The sequence below is a fragment of the Juglans microcarpa x Juglans regia genome, chromosome 1S (genome assembly GCF_004785595.1).
Source record: "Juglans microcarpa x Juglans regia isolate MS1-56 chromosome 1S, Jm3101_v1.0, whole genome shotgun sequence".
In the NCBI taxonomy this organism is placed as follows: domain Eukaryota; kingdom Viridiplantae; phylum Streptophyta; class Magnoliopsida; order Fagales; family Juglandaceae; genus Juglans; species Juglans microcarpa x Juglans regia.
Window position 1 is genome coordinate 20,826,273 of NC_054595.1, and position 18,720 is coordinate 20,844,992.

At 34.1% G+C, this 18,720-nt stretch overlaps 1 protein-coding gene across 3 annotated transcripts in view; it reads left to right on the forward strand.

Moving 5' to 3' along the window:
- The first annotated feature begins 777 nt into the window (after positions 1 to 777).
- LOC121246906 (BAG-associated GRAM protein 1-like) overlaps positions 778 to 18,720 on the forward strand; it is a 33,509-nt gene continuing 15,566 nt past the window's right edge. The window contains exons 1-13 of one of the 3 annotated variants that reach the window (XR_005937186.1): positions 778 to 1,403; positions 2,279 to 2,329; positions 2,453 to 2,550; positions 3,779 to 3,854; positions 7,070 to 7,198; positions 7,302 to 7,348; positions 7,979 to 8,102; positions 8,219 to 8,335; positions 11,204 to 11,233; positions 11,320 to 11,419; positions 12,580 to 12,686; positions 14,328 to 14,471; positions 14,558 to 14,662. Coding sequence is in view for 2 of the 3 variants with exons in the window: in XM_041145223.1 (XP_041001157.1) it covers positions 1,218 to 1,403; positions 2,279 to 2,329; positions 2,453 to 2,550; positions 3,779 to 3,854; positions 7,070 to 7,198; positions 7,302 to 7,348; positions 7,979 to 8,102; positions 8,219 to 8,335; positions 11,204 to 11,233; positions 11,320 to 11,419; positions 12,580 to 12,686; positions 14,328 to 14,471; positions 14,558 to 14,662 (1,314 nt within the window). In the remaining variant the exon portion in view is untranslated. Of the gene's footprint in view, positions 1,404 to 2,259; positions 2,330 to 2,452; positions 2,551 to 3,778; positions 3,855 to 7,069; positions 7,199 to 7,301; positions 7,349 to 7,978; positions 8,103 to 8,218; positions 8,336 to 11,203; positions 11,234 to 11,319; positions 11,420 to 12,579; positions 12,687 to 14,327; positions 14,472 to 14,557; positions 14,663 to 18,720 lie in introns of all 3 variants that reach the window. The other 2 variants (XM_041145223.1, XM_041145224.1) reach the window with 2 other exon arrangements.

Here is an 18,720-nt window from a genome sequence, read left to right on the forward strand (position 1 = left end):
TAAAAAATATTAATCATTAAAAAACACATTAAAAAATACTTCATGGTTAAAGAAGTGTTTTTTAATGATATTGTGATTTTTTTTATCTTTTTAAAATGTTATAAAAATCTATGTAAAAAAAGAACCAAAAAAAAAAATAACACACAAAAGAGCCAGCGGGAGCACCCAGCGGTGTCTCAAGCATTTTCCTTACAACTTTTTTAAATTAAAAGAAAAAATTTTTAAATCTCAAAATAAAAATTATATTATAATAATATTGTGACTTTATAATTTTATAATTTATTTATTTTTATCTCTCATTCTCAAAACCCTATAAAAATCTTAACTCAAACTATTTTATTACCATTTATAAACTATTTTACTGTTATTTATATATATTTTTTTTATCTCATATTATCTCATTTTAACATTTAAACAAGACCTTATTTTACGAAAGTATTTGGTACAAAGTTGTTTAACTTGATTTATTTGACCGATCTCATTGAATTGAATCTATATTTGACCATAAGACTATTAGTATTAGGTATCAAACACATTAGTATTTATTTTTTTTACATTTTTTTATTCAAAGAGTCTGCCAAGTTTGTCTATGCTTATATTATTTTTGTGAGAGAATTGCATGGAATTTTCTCTTGGTACCCCTATCTTAGGGTAGAATTTTCTATCACGCATGAGGAGGCGGAAGTACCAATGACAAAGGGCAATTTAGTCACAGTGAAACTTTCAACGATCATATTTTCGTCGTCTCTCCTGAACTGGCTCATTAAATTCAAGGATGAGCAAAGTGGGAGGAGTCGTTGAATGCGAAAGGATCCTCTTCGGCTATTCCCACGCGTTAAATTCAACTATTCGTAACCAGTTTCATATTCCCAAGAATACCCCTTACGATCCTCCTAAATTCCCGCACTCGCAATCAGGGTTTTGCCGTTATTTCCTTGCCGACTGAATGGCTTTTCAGTAATGGATTCGACAACTATCGTTTTTCAACCTCCATGTTTCTCCAACGGTGGAACATTGACTCTGTCTCCCTCTCCCTCTCTGAAGGACTCTGAGTTGCCCGTCAAATATAACTTTGTCTATGCACTTCCCAATCCCTCGAGACCCTTCCGGTTTTCTACATCAAACCTTTTAACCCTTCAGTTTATGATCAGTTTCTTTCTGTGTGTGTGTGTTTTTCTTTCGTTCTGGGATTTTTTACCGTTATCTGGCTGGACGTGATGTTGATCGAAATGATGCTGGATATTTTCGTCCCCTCTTGGTGGGAGATCAAGGTCACTGTTGCGGCTTCGGTGTTTGTGATCGTCGCCTACTGGTTCTTCACGTACCGGAGCGGTGATATCGATGGTGATCGAGCACTCGTCGACGGCAATTCGCCCAATTCTGGGGACACTGATGGAGACAAGGTCAATTCCTTTCAATTCTTACGTTCATTTTTGTTCAGCATGTGAATATCAATGATCTTAATGGTTAATCGCGCTAAGTCTTTTGTTCTCATGAGAATTTTTAACAATGAATGCTGTGGGCAATGATTAGTGTGAATTATTGTGGGTGTTTGAGAGTTATTGGTTTTCAGGGTGAAAATGTGGTCGATTCATTTGAGATTAACAATATGGTGTGGTTCTTTTATTTGAGAAGATATTGGAAATGAGAGGATTGTAAATTCTTAATTTGACTTTTGTCACTTCTACATTTATTCGTGTTTCGTCGGAAGTTATCTGTTCGCAAGTTCTTTTCTTTTCTTTTTCTTATTCTTCCTCTCATTCCTTGGGTTTTTTGTCATTTCCAAATGCTTCATGGCAATCCTAGTTTTTTACTTGTAACTTGTCTTCCAGGAAGGTGAGATTCTTGTTTTACTGAGAGTGTCATATAGATATTTATTTGGATTGTCCCGATCAAAAAATAAAAAAGATACTTATTTGGATAGTTGCATTGAATAACAAGTGCCTGCTTCATATTTCTTTCCCGAGGTCGCTTGATAAACTTTGTTTTTAAGGGGTGTAATTGTGGTTTTGAACCTGGTTTTTCTTTCCTTTTATGTGTACACGTTTTATATTTCTGATAGTTTTCATCATCATGGTCGTCGCTGTTGTTGTTGTTTAATTTTTTATTTGTTTCTCTTCTGTTTTTTAAAGTCATGCCAGAGCTATTTAAATTTATGTTATCTTTAGATACCGATATTGGATCTATATTCTTATCCTGCTGGTTACAGTCTGCACGTACCTGTTTCATGGAGTAATTCTTAACTTGTTTGACATGCAGTTCTGCCCTTATTTTGTAGATGGGCCAATTGAAAGGAGATTCTCAAACCAATTTAGCATACTTAATCAAGGTAAATAAAATCTTGTGATCGTGATTTGGCTCTGGTGCTAGTTTCCAACCAGCGTTCAGTGTTTATATTGGATTTGATACTGGCTTGATACTGACATGCAATGGTGTGTGCTGTATTTTTCAGTTGGAATTGTTGGCAGCTAAAAATCTCATCAGTGCAAATTTAAATGGCACATCAGATCCATATGCAATCATTACTTGTGGTACAGAGAAGCGATTCAGGTTACTTAGATCCTTTTCCCATACTTTCCATTTGCATTAATGTTGATGGTTGAGAAATTTTTTTAATGAAATATGTCAAACTCTTCATCTTTGATTGGACATGATGATTAGTACAACACTGAACTCTGAGATATATTATTATTCAGCATTGTAGTGGTTATGTGCTTTAGTAATTGACAGGATCAAAGACACTAATGTAACTCTCTCTAACTTATTGTTAAGGCATTTTAAGGCAATAATGTACTTACTTTTTTTATAGGTAAATAATGTCCTTACTTGTTATGTGGAAAAAAGGTAAATAATGTACTTACTTGATATGTGATTATGGTTCAGAGAAAGCTTTCTGTAACTATATGAATTATGGTTTGCTACTTAGGTAGGATTAGGGTTCTTAAGATTTGTGGTTACACTTTTAAAGTTTCAAACTATGGATTATTAGGGTTTGTGGATAGTTTCACTTTTGAAGGTATGGAGATATTATGGTTGGCAAATTTTTGGGGCAGTACGCAGTTGGCTTCTTGGTATCATGTACTTCATGTGCGCTAGATTATGCAAATCCTTTTTCTTCCCTTCAACATTTTCAGGTCTTTGTAACCATATGCTGGAATTTGATGCAGAGTTGAGAAAGGGGAAGCTGCATTTTGAGTTTTTATTCATCTTGATAAGTAATAGGATTAGAGGAATTTTGGACACAGAGATGGAAATTCTCAAAATTCTCAAAACTTCTCATAATTTCCTTCCCAAACATCACTCAAAATACAAAACACTTCTCAATTTCAAATCTTCAACTTTTTCATCTAATTATTACCTAATAATTGTCCAAACACAAAAACCAATACAACTTTTACAAACTTCAAAACAAAACACAAAAATCAATACAACTTTTTCAAACTTCAAAACAAAAATTATATTCAAAAAATTGTTTAAATTTATAATATTTTTATTCAACTTTTTCTCCCTCCTTTTCCAAAACCCAATAAAACATCTTAACTCAAACCATTTCACTATTCACAGAATTCTAAAATACTAGGAGTGTCCAAACGAGCCCTAAAAGATAACTACAGATTTTGCATGCAAAAATGAGCTGGATTGTAGAATCCTTATTTTTATATAATAAAAGTAGAATATTTTTGTACCTAAATGTGGTTTAGTTCTGAAGTCTTGCTCTTAAATGATGCATAGTTCAATTGTATCTACTGTTATCTAATTTTAGTTGTTACCATTGTAGTTCCATGGTTCCTGGTTCAAGAAATCCAATGTGGGGAGAGGAGTTTAATTTTTCTGTTGATGAGCTTCCTGTTCAGGTAGTTATAAGACCCTTTACTACTACTACTACTACAACTACTACTTTGTTTTTACTTTAACATGCATGTTCCTTTCCTTTGAGGCCTGGGCATCAAAACTCTACTTGGGCTTCGCCTATTCTCAAACTTACTAATAAAATTTCTGTTACTTAATAAAAAAAAAAAAAAAACATCTTAGTGATGTTTCATACAAGTTTTTTATTTATTCTATTTTTAAATAAAACCTCTGAATTTTATTGTACTGGTCTCATTTGGGTTGGAGCACCACCTCCATACAAAGGGGCAAAAGGCCAGAAACTATACAACCCTTCCACACTACTCTATACAAGTTGTTGGTTAGTTAGTTTGTTGATTTGTGTACTTGGGGTCCGTCCCCTTGCACGTCTAGTGAAATTTATATTTGTAAAATGTATTTGTTATTGTACTTCATCAATCTTTTTCATATGTAAGCATTGTACTTCATTGCCTTTGAAAACTCATTTTTGTTTCCTGAATTTCTTTTTCAATAGATAAGTAAGCAATATTCTTAGACCCTTTTTATATTATACTGTTCGAAAGTCCTCCCTTTATCCACAAATCTCCTAATCTAGGTAAAGCAAGAGTTGATACTAGGTCCTGGTTATGAGGTCAAGATCTTGAGACCTTTCTATTAATTTTATTTGCATATTCTTTTGTCCAAGTTGCTGGTGGAAGTTGAGCTTCATGATTCGATCTTTATGTTTAATATATTCATCTTGTAACTACAATCGAAGTAGATAGTTGATCCTACTGTTTTGGAAATTCAAATTTGTGTATATGGCGTAAAGCAGGAATGATAACTAAAATTCTTTCTTTTTTTTTTTTTTTTTAATATATCTCTCTGTCGACATTATAGTGTATTTATGAGGGTTTGTTCTATGAAATCGATTTTCTTCCCCACTTGATGACATATTGAATTTATTAATGTTTCACATGTGAAGGAAGAAAATAATGTTTTTTTAATGGTAACATAGATTGACATGTTTTGTTTCTTTACTGAGGTTTATTAAACCGATTTTTTTAACCCATCTATAGTATGTTAATGTGTTCTTCTACATATATTGTTCTTTTGCATTTATATGTGTGGTAACTTTTTTCAAAGTACACATGCAGTTGATCAAAAACTGATAGCCCACATGTCCATTCTTTGATGGCAAAGTTGTACAAACACAAGCTATTGTCATTATGCGGTGAGAAATTATGGTTCAAAATACACATTCTTGGGCTTGTTTGAGCCAGGGCTTATATCCTTTCTTTGTCAAGTTTATACCTCATTTGACCAAGAACTTATATCCGTTGCTAGTCAAGTATCTGACCTAGTTTTACTTGACTCCAACTAGATGCTGCACAAATTTTAATTGCAAATAGCCAAAAACCTAGATAAGAAATAACCCAAGACAAGGGACCTTCTTTCTCCTATCTTTCTTTCCTTTCACTACTTATCGACAATTGACCCTTACACACCAATGACAGCCACTAATGGCAACAGTTCTTGCAAGCAGTCTAGATAATGGACATTGACGGCAGAGCTGACAACCATAAGAGGGCCAATAGAACGAACTGACACTAGTTACAGACGAACCAAACCAATCAACAGTCATGCTTTTGGCTACCGAAAGGTGGTTTTTTTAATCTATCCGATTGTTAAAAAAAAAAGTTAGTTTTTTCCTGTCATTTTTGAATGGGAGGGATTATAGCCTCTTATGATGATATAACATGGGTTTGCCAATGAGGGGTGTAAGAGTGTCGATATACCCTCTCATTTTTCAACATTTTTTATGTTAGAGGAATATATAATGGAATAGTGTATTGTTATGTGATACACTCATCAGAAGAATACCCTCTTAACAATTGAAATCTTAGTCATATGCTTCATATGGGTCATTAGGGGCTCTCTTGTATGGGCTAGGTGTTTTCTTGTATACGTCCAGTGTACTTGGTTACTCCTATTGATATATATATATATAATATTATTACTTATCAAAAAAAAAAAAGCTGTTTGTTAATTAGTTTATTGATTGTGTACTTGGGTTAAATCCCTTTTCCCCTTTAAGTTTCTTTCTCAATAAATGAGTATGCGATAAACCTTCTAATTAGGTGAAGGCAAGAGTTGATCCTGGGTTTTTAGTATGGGGCCAAGATCCTTAGACCTTTCTACAAGTACTGTTTCATATTTTTTAATCCAAGTTAGTCGAAGTTGTGTTTAATGATTTCATTTCTGTCGAAGTTAAAATTGGAACTCCTACATTAATTATAAAGCCTAGTTCCACCTGGTAAACAATCAATGTGGGACTTAGCACCCATGTACTGCCATCAAAATCCTCCTGCCTAATATGCTGCTTAATCACAATATTGTATCACAATATTGTATCACAATATCTATGTTTGTACATTTTTACTTTGCAGTATGATTAAAGTCAATATCTCATCCTCCCATGTTGGAGCTCACAATTGATGGAAGACAATGTATATTTGAGTCTAATGATTCTGGGGCCAAGATCCTTAGACCTTTCTATAAGTATCGTTTCATATTTTTTTCATCCAAGTTCATGGAAGTTGTGTTTAATGATTTCATGTCTGTCGAAGTTAAAATTGGAACTCCTACATTAATTATAAAGCACAGATCCACCTGGTAAACGATCAATGTGGGACTTAGCACCCATGTACTGCCATCAAAACCCTCCTACCTAATATGCTGCTTAATCACAATATTGTATCACAAGATCTATGTTTGATTTTTACTTTGCAGTATGATCAAAGTCAATTTCTCATCCTCCCATGTTGGGAGCTCACAATTGATGGAAGACAATGTATATTTGCACTATGCTTCAGAAGGAATTGTTGTAATTATGATTGGAACTCCTAGAATTACAAATAGTAATTCCAGCTAGTAAACTATCAATATGGGATTTAGCACCCATGTGATGCCTTCACTATCATCTTACCCAATGTGTTGATCAGTTTCAATATATTGCATCATGATCTTTATGTTTGTACATTTGGAATTTGCACTATGATCAGAGTTCATGTTTCATCCTTTTTTTATGTTGGGTGTTCACAATTATTTATATGAAGGAAGGAAGGAAGATACTGTATATTTTTCTTTGCAGTATGTCGACATAGGTCTCTTTGTTGACATACAAGTTTCCTTAAGTGGGTTTCATGCATGTAACTGATATTTCCCTACTGACTAACAGATTAATGTGACAATATATGATTGGGATATAATTTGGAAAAGTGCTGTTCTTGGTTCTGTGACTGTTCCAGTTGAAAGTGAAGGTCAAACAGGTGCAGTTTGGTATACATTGGATAGCCAATCAGGACAGGTATCTTCCTTTTTGTTGGTTTTATTAATTTTATTTTGACGACCTCCTGTATCATTGGTTATTCCTTATAGAGACCAAAAAAACTCTGGTATTTGCTTGTCAGGTCTGTCTCCATATTAAAACAATAAAATTGGCCGTAAATTCTCCCAGGTAGCTTTTTTATATCTTTTTTTTACCAGTTAACTTATTGACCTCTCCCTCTCTCTCTCTCTCTCTCTCTCTCTCTCACACACACACACACACACACACTCACACACCCGATAGTTGATTTTTTGATGCTTTCCAGGTAGATATACGTGCATGAATTCAACTGGTCTTTTCTAATTTTTTTTTTCATGCGCTCTAGGACCTAAGCTTAAGTATATGACTGTGTTGATGACATGCATGCATATCTATATTTGAGGGTATTGCATTTGACTTGACTCTAAACTTACTTTGGTAATTATCTCATAACTGTTTTTTATAGGTAAACGACGATGATGATGACGGCGATAATAATCTTGTAACTTTTATCTGTATAATTCTTGGACATAAATTTCCGTGCTTCTCGTTTCACTTTCTTTCAACTTGATGTACATCTGATGTCTTGCTATTGCATCTAACGCGAGAACATCCTCTATACATTAAGAACATTTATGCTTAGGCTAATCTAATTAGTTTACTTCTTGATGTCTTATGTTGAATTGCTAGGTAGGACCCCTCAAGTATTATTGATGTAATCATATTTGGTTCTTGATAACAATTATTCTTCTATCAAAATTACTAAGATTTTACTGTTAGGGCTATGAATGGCTTTGTTGGAGCTCCTACTCGAAGAAGGATTTCTTTAGATAAACAAGGGCCGACAGTGGTTTACCAAAAGCCTGGGCCTCTTCAAACAATATTTAATCTCCCTGCAGATGAGGTGAGTTGCATAGACTCTGTTTTTATGGCAATTGTTTTCTCCTGAGCTCTCAAATAGCACTTATATAACCACAAATGTGTGGGGGTTGCAAGCCTAAGAAATTGTGTCTGTTTCAGGTTGTTGATCATAGTTATTCTTGTGCACTTGAGAGGTCATTCTTGTATCATGGCCGTATGTATGTTTCGGCATGGCGCATTTGCTTCCATTCAAATGTTTTTTCTAAGCAGATGAAGGTTAGCCTACCATTCTTCTTCCTTAGGTTGGCCCAATATTGTACTGGTAAATCATTCATTTAAGGAATCAGGAAAATTTCATTAATGCAATTTAATCTTTTCAGCTCAGATACCAAATCAACTTGTCACTTTCAACATGCTCAACTTGCGATTTGGTGCAAATATTTTGTGTATACATTAAGCCCAACTTATAAGCTCTATAGAATTCTACCCGTTAGGGTGTAGTTAGAGGTGAAAGGGCGAGTTTAGGATGAGCTGTAAACCCTGACATCTTGAATTTGGTTCTGCCCTAGGAGTTCCTTTGGATCACCTTATTTGAGGTTCTAGAGGATGGGGATGTGTTTATGGGATTTTCCCCCAGGGATGAGTCCAAATGGTCCTACCTCGGTGGGGGTTTCATGTCTTCAAAAAAAGTTTTATTTATTCTCGATGTAACGGAGTAGGATTCATGTCTAAATAGCTTGATTTATTTGTCACATGACAATGGTGTAACTGCATTCAGCTTTTCACTGAGGTCAATTGATGCAGGCAGCAAGAAGCCCATGACAGAGCAATATTAGAAGTATTGGAATTCTTAAAAATAGGTTTTATTATGATATGGGGCCCAGGGTACCCTTTGTAGGTTACATTAGTTATTATTGAGTATTGATTCTTACATATACTTTATCTGCATTAGGAAGTCTCAGGTCTATTTGATCTTAGTCTTATAGAATGTTAGGAGTCAAGGGTATTTCTAGAACTTTTTGATTTCTAAAACAAGTTTCAGTCCATTGGCTGCTATTATGGACTTTGTTATGTTATTAGATTTTGTTTGTGGGGGGTTTTGGTAGTAGTTAGTTTGGACTTAGTAGTCAAAGCCCATGGATTTTTATGTATTTTTTACAAATTATGCTTTTGAGATTTGTGGATGCCGAAAGAACTCTTTAAGTGCATGCATAGGGAATTTGGTGTGATGCTTAGATGCATCTTCTTCTGTTTTTCTAGTAGTATTCCATCAAATTCCAGCCAAGATAAATCTGAATTTCACATATAAAATAAAAATAGTTAAACCATCAAACCACCCATCCATGAAATAGATCCCAAACAACCACTGAAACCATAAAAGTATTCCCAGGTTAGCGTCCATAGCCCATGAATTACCACTCTAAATCGTAAGTTTTCCCCTTTTCTTATACTCAAACCTTAGCCTTTCCATCTGGACTAAATCTGAAGTTGTTGTAAGGCCCTTTGGACCTCACCCTTGGGGAGTAAACTGCAGATACCTAACCACACCCACCAAAACTACGTAGTAGGTAATTCTGGGAAACTGTGTAAAATCAAACTCAGGAGGTCCAAGTCTACAGTTATAATACCTTGGATTGAGTATAGGAATGTGGTGAATGAGATCCCACATTACTTGAGAGGGAGAAGTTCTCGCCCTTTATAATAATATCAAGCGGCTATGGTAGTCACCTTGACTGTTCTTTTGGAGTATAGGTTCTTATGTGGTTTGGGCCTCCTTGAATCGTACTTAATGCCAAGCCCCAACTAGAAATGCAGGACTTAAGCCATGCCAACTATGATGGAATGGCCTAACGAGGACGTCGGGGGAGAGATTGTAATACCCTAGATTTAGTATAGGAAGGTGGTGAATGGGATCCCCCACATTGCTTGTAAGGGAGAATTTGTTGCACTTTATAATGATTTCAAGGGGGGCTTTCCTTTAGTCGTTACAACAGCTCATTTTAAGCATGCCATTAGACCACTCACCCCAACAGGTTAGTAATATTAATATTTGATGTGTGTTTTGCCTTTTTACCTATTAAAAAAAGGTTGCTACTAGCAAAGATTGCTTTCTTTGTCTGGACAGCAGCTTTAGGGAAGATTCTGACTATTGATAATCTTAGAAGACGTGGTTTTATTATCACAAACTGGTGCTGTATGTATAGAAATAGTGGTGAATCGGTGGACCATCTACTCTTACATTGCGAGTTTGCAAAAGAAATCTGGAATTATTTCTTCGGTAGAATGGGAATGGCATGGGTAATGCTGGGAAGGGTGGTGGAACTTCTAGCAAGTTGGAGAGGGATTACTGGGACATCACAGATAGCAGCTATGTGGAAGATGGCTCCTTTATGTATTCTTTGGTGCATTTGGTGTGAAAGAAATGATAGACACTTTGAGGATCATGAACGCTCCTTGGAAGAGTTTAAGAGTTTTATATGGAAGACTTTATTTATGTGGACCATTGCTTTAGAGTTGAATGGTCTCAGCTTCCACGATTTTCTTGTAACTGTTTTTAGTTCCTAAATAGGTTTATTCACTTGTATACTTCCAGTGTACCTGGGCTATGCCTACTTTTTGATAAATAAAATATCTTATTACTTATCAAAAAAAAAAAGTTTGCTACTAGATAAACTTCTGCTTTCATGGAAGCTAATTGCATGATGTTGAGGTCGAATTGTAATCCCTACCAATGTCATCCATCTTATACCAGGGGAAGTAAGAGAATATGGAAGAAAATTTTTGTTCAGACTACAGAAACAGCTGTTTCTTAATACCTTTTTTTTTTTTTTTTTCTATATTGTAACATAAGCATTTGAGTATCATATTTTCATAGTGTAGTAATTGTTAATATATATAATAGATATTTTTTTTAATTCTTTTACTTATCTATTTTTCCCATCAAGCAATGTTAGTGGTTTCCCTTAGTTTTATGTTATTCATCCTCCAGGAAGAAATTTTGAGATACATGTAATCTGAGTTTTTTCACCTAAATTTATATGACCAATGATTTCCTTGATTTTAATTTTGGGATTGTAATTATAATTTTAATTTCCATAAGAGTACATCATTCACATTAGCTATTTTTCTATTTCCATTTGACAGGTGCTTATACCGTTTGAAGATATAGATGAGGTACTTCTGTCTCTCTCTCTTAGGACCACATTGTTTAGCAATACGTAGTGCTGATTTTTTTATGGATTTTGTTTTTAATTTTGAAGATACGAAGGAGTCAGCATGCATTTATTAATCCTGCTATAACAATTATTTTACGCATGGGTGCTGGTGGACATGGCGTACCTCCTTTGGGTAGTCCTGATGGTTAGTGATTATTTCTAAATGCTTGAAGGGTTATTATTATTATTATTATTTGAGTTCTTTAAGTTTGGATGAACATATTTTGCGATTATATAGCAGTTTTTATGGTCATACTTTCTATTCTTTGCAAATTGTTTCTTAGGTAAAAAATTTACCTAAGAATTTTTTAAAAGAAATTATGAATTTTCTTAGTGATGCAATGGGTTTAGCTATTTTGTAAGTTGTTTGTCAAGTTAGAATAGGGTGCTAGAGTGTGCATCCACTGAATATAATAATAATAATGGATTTTAGCTGTTGACCTGATTTTCTAGTTGAAATCGAAATGTATTCTTTGATATTGTGCATTTTACGCTTTGTGATTGTATGTCCATTCCTAATTTTTAGTTTTCTTATTTCAGCTTATAATTAATAATGAATCATGTCATGAGATTCACTCACTAGTCTTGAGTTGCATACAGCTTCTGTAAAAGTGCCTCTTCCGTTAGAATCTTGATTGTATGCTAGATTTATAGTATTTATGAACTCTTTTTCTTTTCTATGTGATTGTATTTGTTAATTATGTTTGTGCGTGTGAAACTGGCATTGTTAATGTAAAACTTCTAGCATTTTGTTTGACAACCCTACCACAAGTGCACGTAGCATCTTGGATCTTGGTTGGTAATTGGTCTGCCAACGTCTTGGAATGGCCTTGGTTGATTTCTGCCTGAATATGACTTTTCCTTTTGTTACAGACGGCAGTTAAGAGATCTACTTTTTGTAGCAATGTTAAGTTGTTCATCTTGGATTGATATGTTTCATTTTACTGAATAATGATTAAATTTGGTAGTTAGAACTGTAGACAACTAAGTAAGAATTACTATTAGGAACAAAATATCTGGCTTTATATCTTGTTTTGTGTTTTGTTTGTTTGTTTGATTTTACCCTCGCATAACTTATATGCAAAAAAATGTTCATTATTGCTCCAGATAGGCTAAACTTCTATCTTCTGGAATTCCATTAATGATTTGGTTTTTATTTGTGATTTTTTTCCCAAGCTGATGACTGTGTTATTTGGGGGAGTTCTTTTAGGAAACACCCATCATCAGAGGGTTCGAATCTTTATCAATAAAGTTGGTCTGTTAAGTTGTGTTTATAAGCTTTCATTTTTCTTTGCCATTTTTCAGGGAGAGTCAGATATAAATTTGCATCATTTTGGAACAGGAATCATGCATTTAGAGCTTTACAACGTGCAGCAAAGAACTTCCATGACATGTTAGAAGCTGAGAAAAAGGTCCATTTCTTGTACTCTATAAGTTCTCTTTTGATATTGTTGAAGGAATTTGCATATGCAGGAGCTTGGTTGTGGATGTACAATAGATGAGCCTGATTTGAAATTTTGTAGAAGAGACTAAACATCAATTAATTAGTAATTTTAAAAGTAAATATATTTTATTTTAGAAACAGCCAGACATTATTCAGTGCGACATTTTGGTATTGTGCAATATTCTGACTGCGGGTTTATTATCAGAGGTCTTTCAAATTTGTTAGGCTTTGTTTGTATCTCATTTTGGCATGTGCTTAAATCGAACATAAATGAATCAAACCATGAAAAGGTTAGCCATTATGTAATTCTAGATTCATTTAATATAGATTCTGAGTTATAGGCTGTTGATGAGACATGCTAATATATATATATATATATATATATATATATTGTGCTTATCAATTACTTGGTGACTAAATTAGTAGAATATATATGAAGAAAACATACAATTCTATGACTTTGATAGTTTGTTAACCTTGATGATTGATAATTTTTTTAATACTTGTGAGACTCTGGATCTAGTTTTCATTGTGAACATTACTAAGGCTAAGGAACTAAACGGGCAAAAAAAAAAAAAAAATGAAAACGTTGCTAAGTTTAAGCTGTTAATCTATCTTGCTATCATGCTGAGAGTCGGACACTAGGAGAGGATTATAGAAAGAGTTTTTTTGGTATCATAACAGAATTATTGGAAACTTTACTCCCTATATTCCTCATTCCTCTATGCTATTATTTTTTCTTTCTTATTTTCTTTAACAGCTTGAAAATGATGATGGGGGAAAGTATGATTCTTTCTTTGAACTCTTTATATAGGCACACACTTAAACTGTAAACTGCAATGTCCTAAAAGAAATAACCTTTTACATCTTGAAGTGAATTGAGTGAAGTGTAAGCAAAGCACAGAACTCATGCACTTCTTATGGAAGTGTGAGGCACAAAATAGAAATTTTTATGTTTCATCAAAGTAGCAATTCCATTGATTCATGATATGTAGTTTTTCTCACTGCTCTTGGTATATTTGCAAACCACATGCCCAATTTTATCACTTCTACGATGCTTGGGTATATTTTTTAGTGCACAGGAAAATTGGATTGATGAACTTTACTGTCCATTATTTAATTCATATTTAGGTCCAGATATTTAATGAAATTAAATAGCCTGTGTGGGAGCTTGAACAATGCTCTAACTTTTGTTAATCATCACTTTTTTTAAAAGGAACTGTATGTGCGTTGTATTTAGCAATGTCTGCTTTACGTGGATCATACATGCGCTTGTGCTAGACACTTTGCTCCCAGCTTCATGAAGTTTTTGTCTCAAGTGTTGCTTGATCTTTTAGTAACCACTGCCAATGCTGCATTTGCATCAGTGCATCAGCAACTGTACAGCTTATAGCTGGAAAAGGATACATCTCTGGTTATTGAATATTACATTGATTCAATGATTTTGAATTTTTATAATGCACTATCCTTTTTAGTTAATTTCCTGCCGTTTATTCTTCATTTCCCCAAGGCTGGATTTCTTATTGTTTAGCTTTAAATTTCCTGTTGATCTTTATACTCTCAAACTGCTTGGATGGTAGATGTGATCTGGTGTCACTGTTATGTACAGGAGAAGGCAGAGTCAGCTCTGCGTGCACATAGCAGCTCTGTCAGAGGAAGTAATACACAAGCTAAGATTCCTGAAGATAATATGCCAAAAACTGGAAAACTTCAATCTTTTATCAAGGAAGAAGCTCTAGTCCCTATATACAATGTATGCATAGTTATTTTCCGTTACCTTGCAGATATCATTCCTAATCTTAACAATATTAGCTTGCAAGTAATTAATCTTCTCCGCAGGATGTCTTTCCATGCACAGCTGAGCAGTTCTTTAATATATTGTTGAACGATGATTCAAAATTTACAACTGAGTATCGTTCAATTCGGAAGGATACTAATCTTGTTGTAAGTAACATGCTAACTTATGGTCATCATCTTTTTTTGTTTGCATATGTTTGGCTAATTAATTATATTTGGTCATCATCTTTTATTGTTTTCATGATTTCGTTATCCATCTCTAGCTCCTAATTGTAACTAGGCGTTCTCAATTGTATACTTCCTGTGTACTTGGGCTATGCCTAGTTCTTGATTTAACAAAACTTTATTTTTACTTATAAAAGAATTAATTAAAAGAATTTTTTACTTATAAAAAAATAAATATATTTGGCTAATTAAGTAACGAAGCAAATGGACTTATTCCATAAGCAGCAAAACAGTGATATAGATATCAGTTGTGTACACCTTTTATCTGCCTAATATGCTTGGGCAGAACCTCTGCGAAACTGTACCACTGTCAGGTCACAAGACAAAAACACGGTTTTGGTGTTGATGGCTTGTTCAAGGTGTCTCAGTTTATTCCCTATTTTTTCCTTTGAATATAAATATCGAAATAAATTAATGAAATGGTCATAAATGTTATTAAATCCAAGATTCAAGACAGACAGGAATCTGATGGCAGAAATATGTATAAAAGCATTTGCAAATAAGTCACTATAAAGGCCATGTTTGAGAATCACAGACGCCATAGTGCAACACCAGCCAAGTTTTTCTGGATGAATAGGGAAAAAAGTAGCATTGCTGGGACATAGCCAAGTGGATTCAAAGATGACAGTGTTCTTGTCTCTGGTTTAGTAATCATTAAGTTCGCAATGTAGTTTAAAGATAATATGATCTTGGAACAAGAAAGGATGGTAGAAAAGATTTATGAAATGGTTATTTTCCTGAAGAGTTAATTTTTAAAATCACCAAGAAATTTTTGGATGTCTCTCCCCCCACCCTCCTCTATCTACATGCATAGTATACACACAGGAGGATAATACTTTCTACTGCATTCTTAGCCCTCAAGAGGGTAAGTTTTTCCGTGGAAAAGCGCATTACCGCTTGGGTGGCATTACTTTTGCAGACAGCAACTCTAATGAAGATCTTTAAGGCTACTTTTGGATGTTGAGATGAGTTGAATTGAGTTGTGAATAGTAGTATTTTGTGGGTCCCATTGAGATGGGTTTAACTTTTTTAGGTTGAAATGAGTTTTAACTTTTTAGGTTGAAATGTATGAAGTAGGTTGAGATAGTTTAAATTTTTTATGGGAAATTGAAAAAGTAGTGGGTCCCATCAATGATTGGTTTGAGATGAGTTGAGTTAGGTTCATATTCCAAACACAGCCTTAGGGTCCGTGTGGATACTTAGAATATCTTAGAATACTTGTGAATGGTATTGAAATAGTTTGAGTTAAGATGTTTTATAGGGTTTTTGGAAATGAGAGAGAAAAAGTTGCATAAAAAAACTATAAAGTTAAAAATTGTTTGAATATTATTTTTTAATATTATTATTTTTTTTAAAATTTGAAAAATTTGTATTATTTTTTGTGTTTTGTTCGGGAATTTGGGAAATTTGTAATGATTAGGTAATGCTTAGATGAAAAAGTTGAAGATTTGAAATTGAAAATATTTTGTGTTTGAGTGATGTTTGGAAAGAAAATATCTGAGAATACTTGAAAATATCTGAGAAAGAATCACGTCTTGGTAATGGATTGGTGCTATATGTGCAAGAAGAATGGGGAATCAACCATTATATTCTCTTGCTTGATTGTAAAGTGGCTAGGGCATTGTGGAATTCGTTTTCATTAATTTTTGGGATGAAGTGGGTTATGCCTAAATGGGTGACAGTTAGTGAATTGTTAGAAAGAGCAGACGAGAGTAGTCCATGTCGGGCAGAAGTTTGGCGGATACCATTATGCCTAATGTGGTGCCTTTGGGTGGAAAGCAATACCCAGAGCTTAAAAAACCTGCAGAGGACAGTTTTAGAGTTTAAATCTTCATGTTCAACTCTATTTATAGTTGGAAAAAGGCCCACTTGCTTTCCTTATTTCTCCTTAGTCTGGTGCTTTCTCTTGTATATTTTTTTCTATGTGCTTGGGTTGTACCCTGATTCTCATAAAAGTCAATTCTCTTATAAAAATAAAAGCTTAATTTGTCTATCACTAGATTGGTTATCAAGTTGACCTGTGTTAGGTAGTAAACACATGAGGTTTTTTCCTTATCAAAGGTGCATGCCTTATGTAAGACACTAAGTTTTCTATAAATCCTAAACACACTTGATTTTCAGGGCCATCTTGAATTCTTGGTGCACATTGGTCTAGGTACAAATGGTGTCATCACAAGTTTAGGAAAGGACACCCTACTGAATTCTAAGCTTCAGTGCATTAATACTTATTTGACATTCTTCTTGATAGGGGCCTCTCTTGTATACATCCTGTGTGTTTCCGCAGTTTAATAAATATTTTTACTTATCAAGAAAAATAATTTTTTCCATTCAATTTTATAAAAGTTTATAATTTGTTTTGAATTTTTGGTAATCATGCAGTTTTCTAATCACTGTCACCAATGTACTCTTCATATTTTCTATCATCCTTTTACTTAAAAAGGCACATTCCCTTTTATTACCTTTCTTATATTGCACTTATCTGTACTAATATTCTTGTTTCTTAGACATTAATTCCTATGAAACTTAATTGCCTAATGTCCTGAACCAAACGGTGTAGATGGCCTTTCAGTTAAGCTGACTTTGATGTGGTTATGCTATTTTCTCGGCTCTACACCAACCTCTTAAGAGTTACTGAATTACACGTTCTTACAATGTTCTGTGCTAATTTTAGTGACAATTGAAGTGCTTTGTGCATTTCGAGCTAAATTATCAAAACTTAAGCTCCTCGAATGTATCCTAGGTGCACATTGTGTTGTTTTAGTCCGTTTGGAGTTGGAAGAATAAAATTTTAGCCTATTGTTTGCAGTTGTTCCCATACCATATTAATGAATGAGGGAATATTTCTTGTGCTCATTACTTTAATGGGTTGGATTGCAAACTCAGCTGCGTTGTTTAGCGAAACAGTTAACCAGGACCTTTTGTGGCCCCGGGCATGGGAACTCCAGGAAATGATGTTGCTTTGACTCTGGGCAGCTGGGGTTTACACTGATCTAAGTAATATTTTCACATGTAATAAAACTTCATTGAAAATGCGGAAGGCGCATCTAGGTACACAAGATGTATACAAGAGAGTCACCAATCTAGAAGTAGAAAAGGATATAAGAAAATTATGAAAAGGTAGAGCCCATTAAAGTCCATAGAGGTTGACCAAAGAAGAGTGTCAATAAATAAAGTTTGAGCTCCTCCTGCGTCTGTACACAATACTCAAAATTTGTATCATTCCTTTCCCTTAAAATACGCCATACTTGGGTAAGTAGGAACCATCTTCCATACTACTGTATTTGTGGGCTTCCTCCTAACCCTTTCCAAGATTTAAAAAGGTCCACTGCCCTTCACAGAATGACCCAAGCCAAACATACATGTCTGAAGAAGTCGTTCTATAAAGCTCTAGCCATCTCACAATGGAGTAAACGATGGTTAACATACTCCCCATTCCTCTTGCACAAGTAGCTCCAATCAATCACCACAATGAGTCTTCTTTTTAAATTATCCATGGTGAGAATCTTTTCTAGATTTTCTGAGCAACAAACACAGCTCTCAGCTCTTAGGGGCGGCTCAATACAAATTGAGGCCAAAGGCGAAATTTAAGTGAGTCATTCGTAATTATAATACAATAAAATATAAATTATTATATGGAATATTTTCAAACTTTACAATAAAATGAGATTTTATTTAAAATCTTTAAATACAGTTTTTGTGAATTTATCTTGACAACAACAACTTAAAATGAGGCCTCAATATAGATTTTGTGCCTCAATTTAGCAAGATCTTAAAAAAATTATTTAAAATATAAATAATTCATTGTATTACTTATATAAAAAAAATCATTGTATTAAATATTAAATTTAGTATTATGAGTCCTTGCACACATTGAAAACTATAAAATTTTATTTAATGAAATGGTTTTTATTTTTGGGGGCCTTACATAGGATGGGAGCCTTAGGCAATGGCCTAAATGGCCTTACCATTGAGCCGGCCCT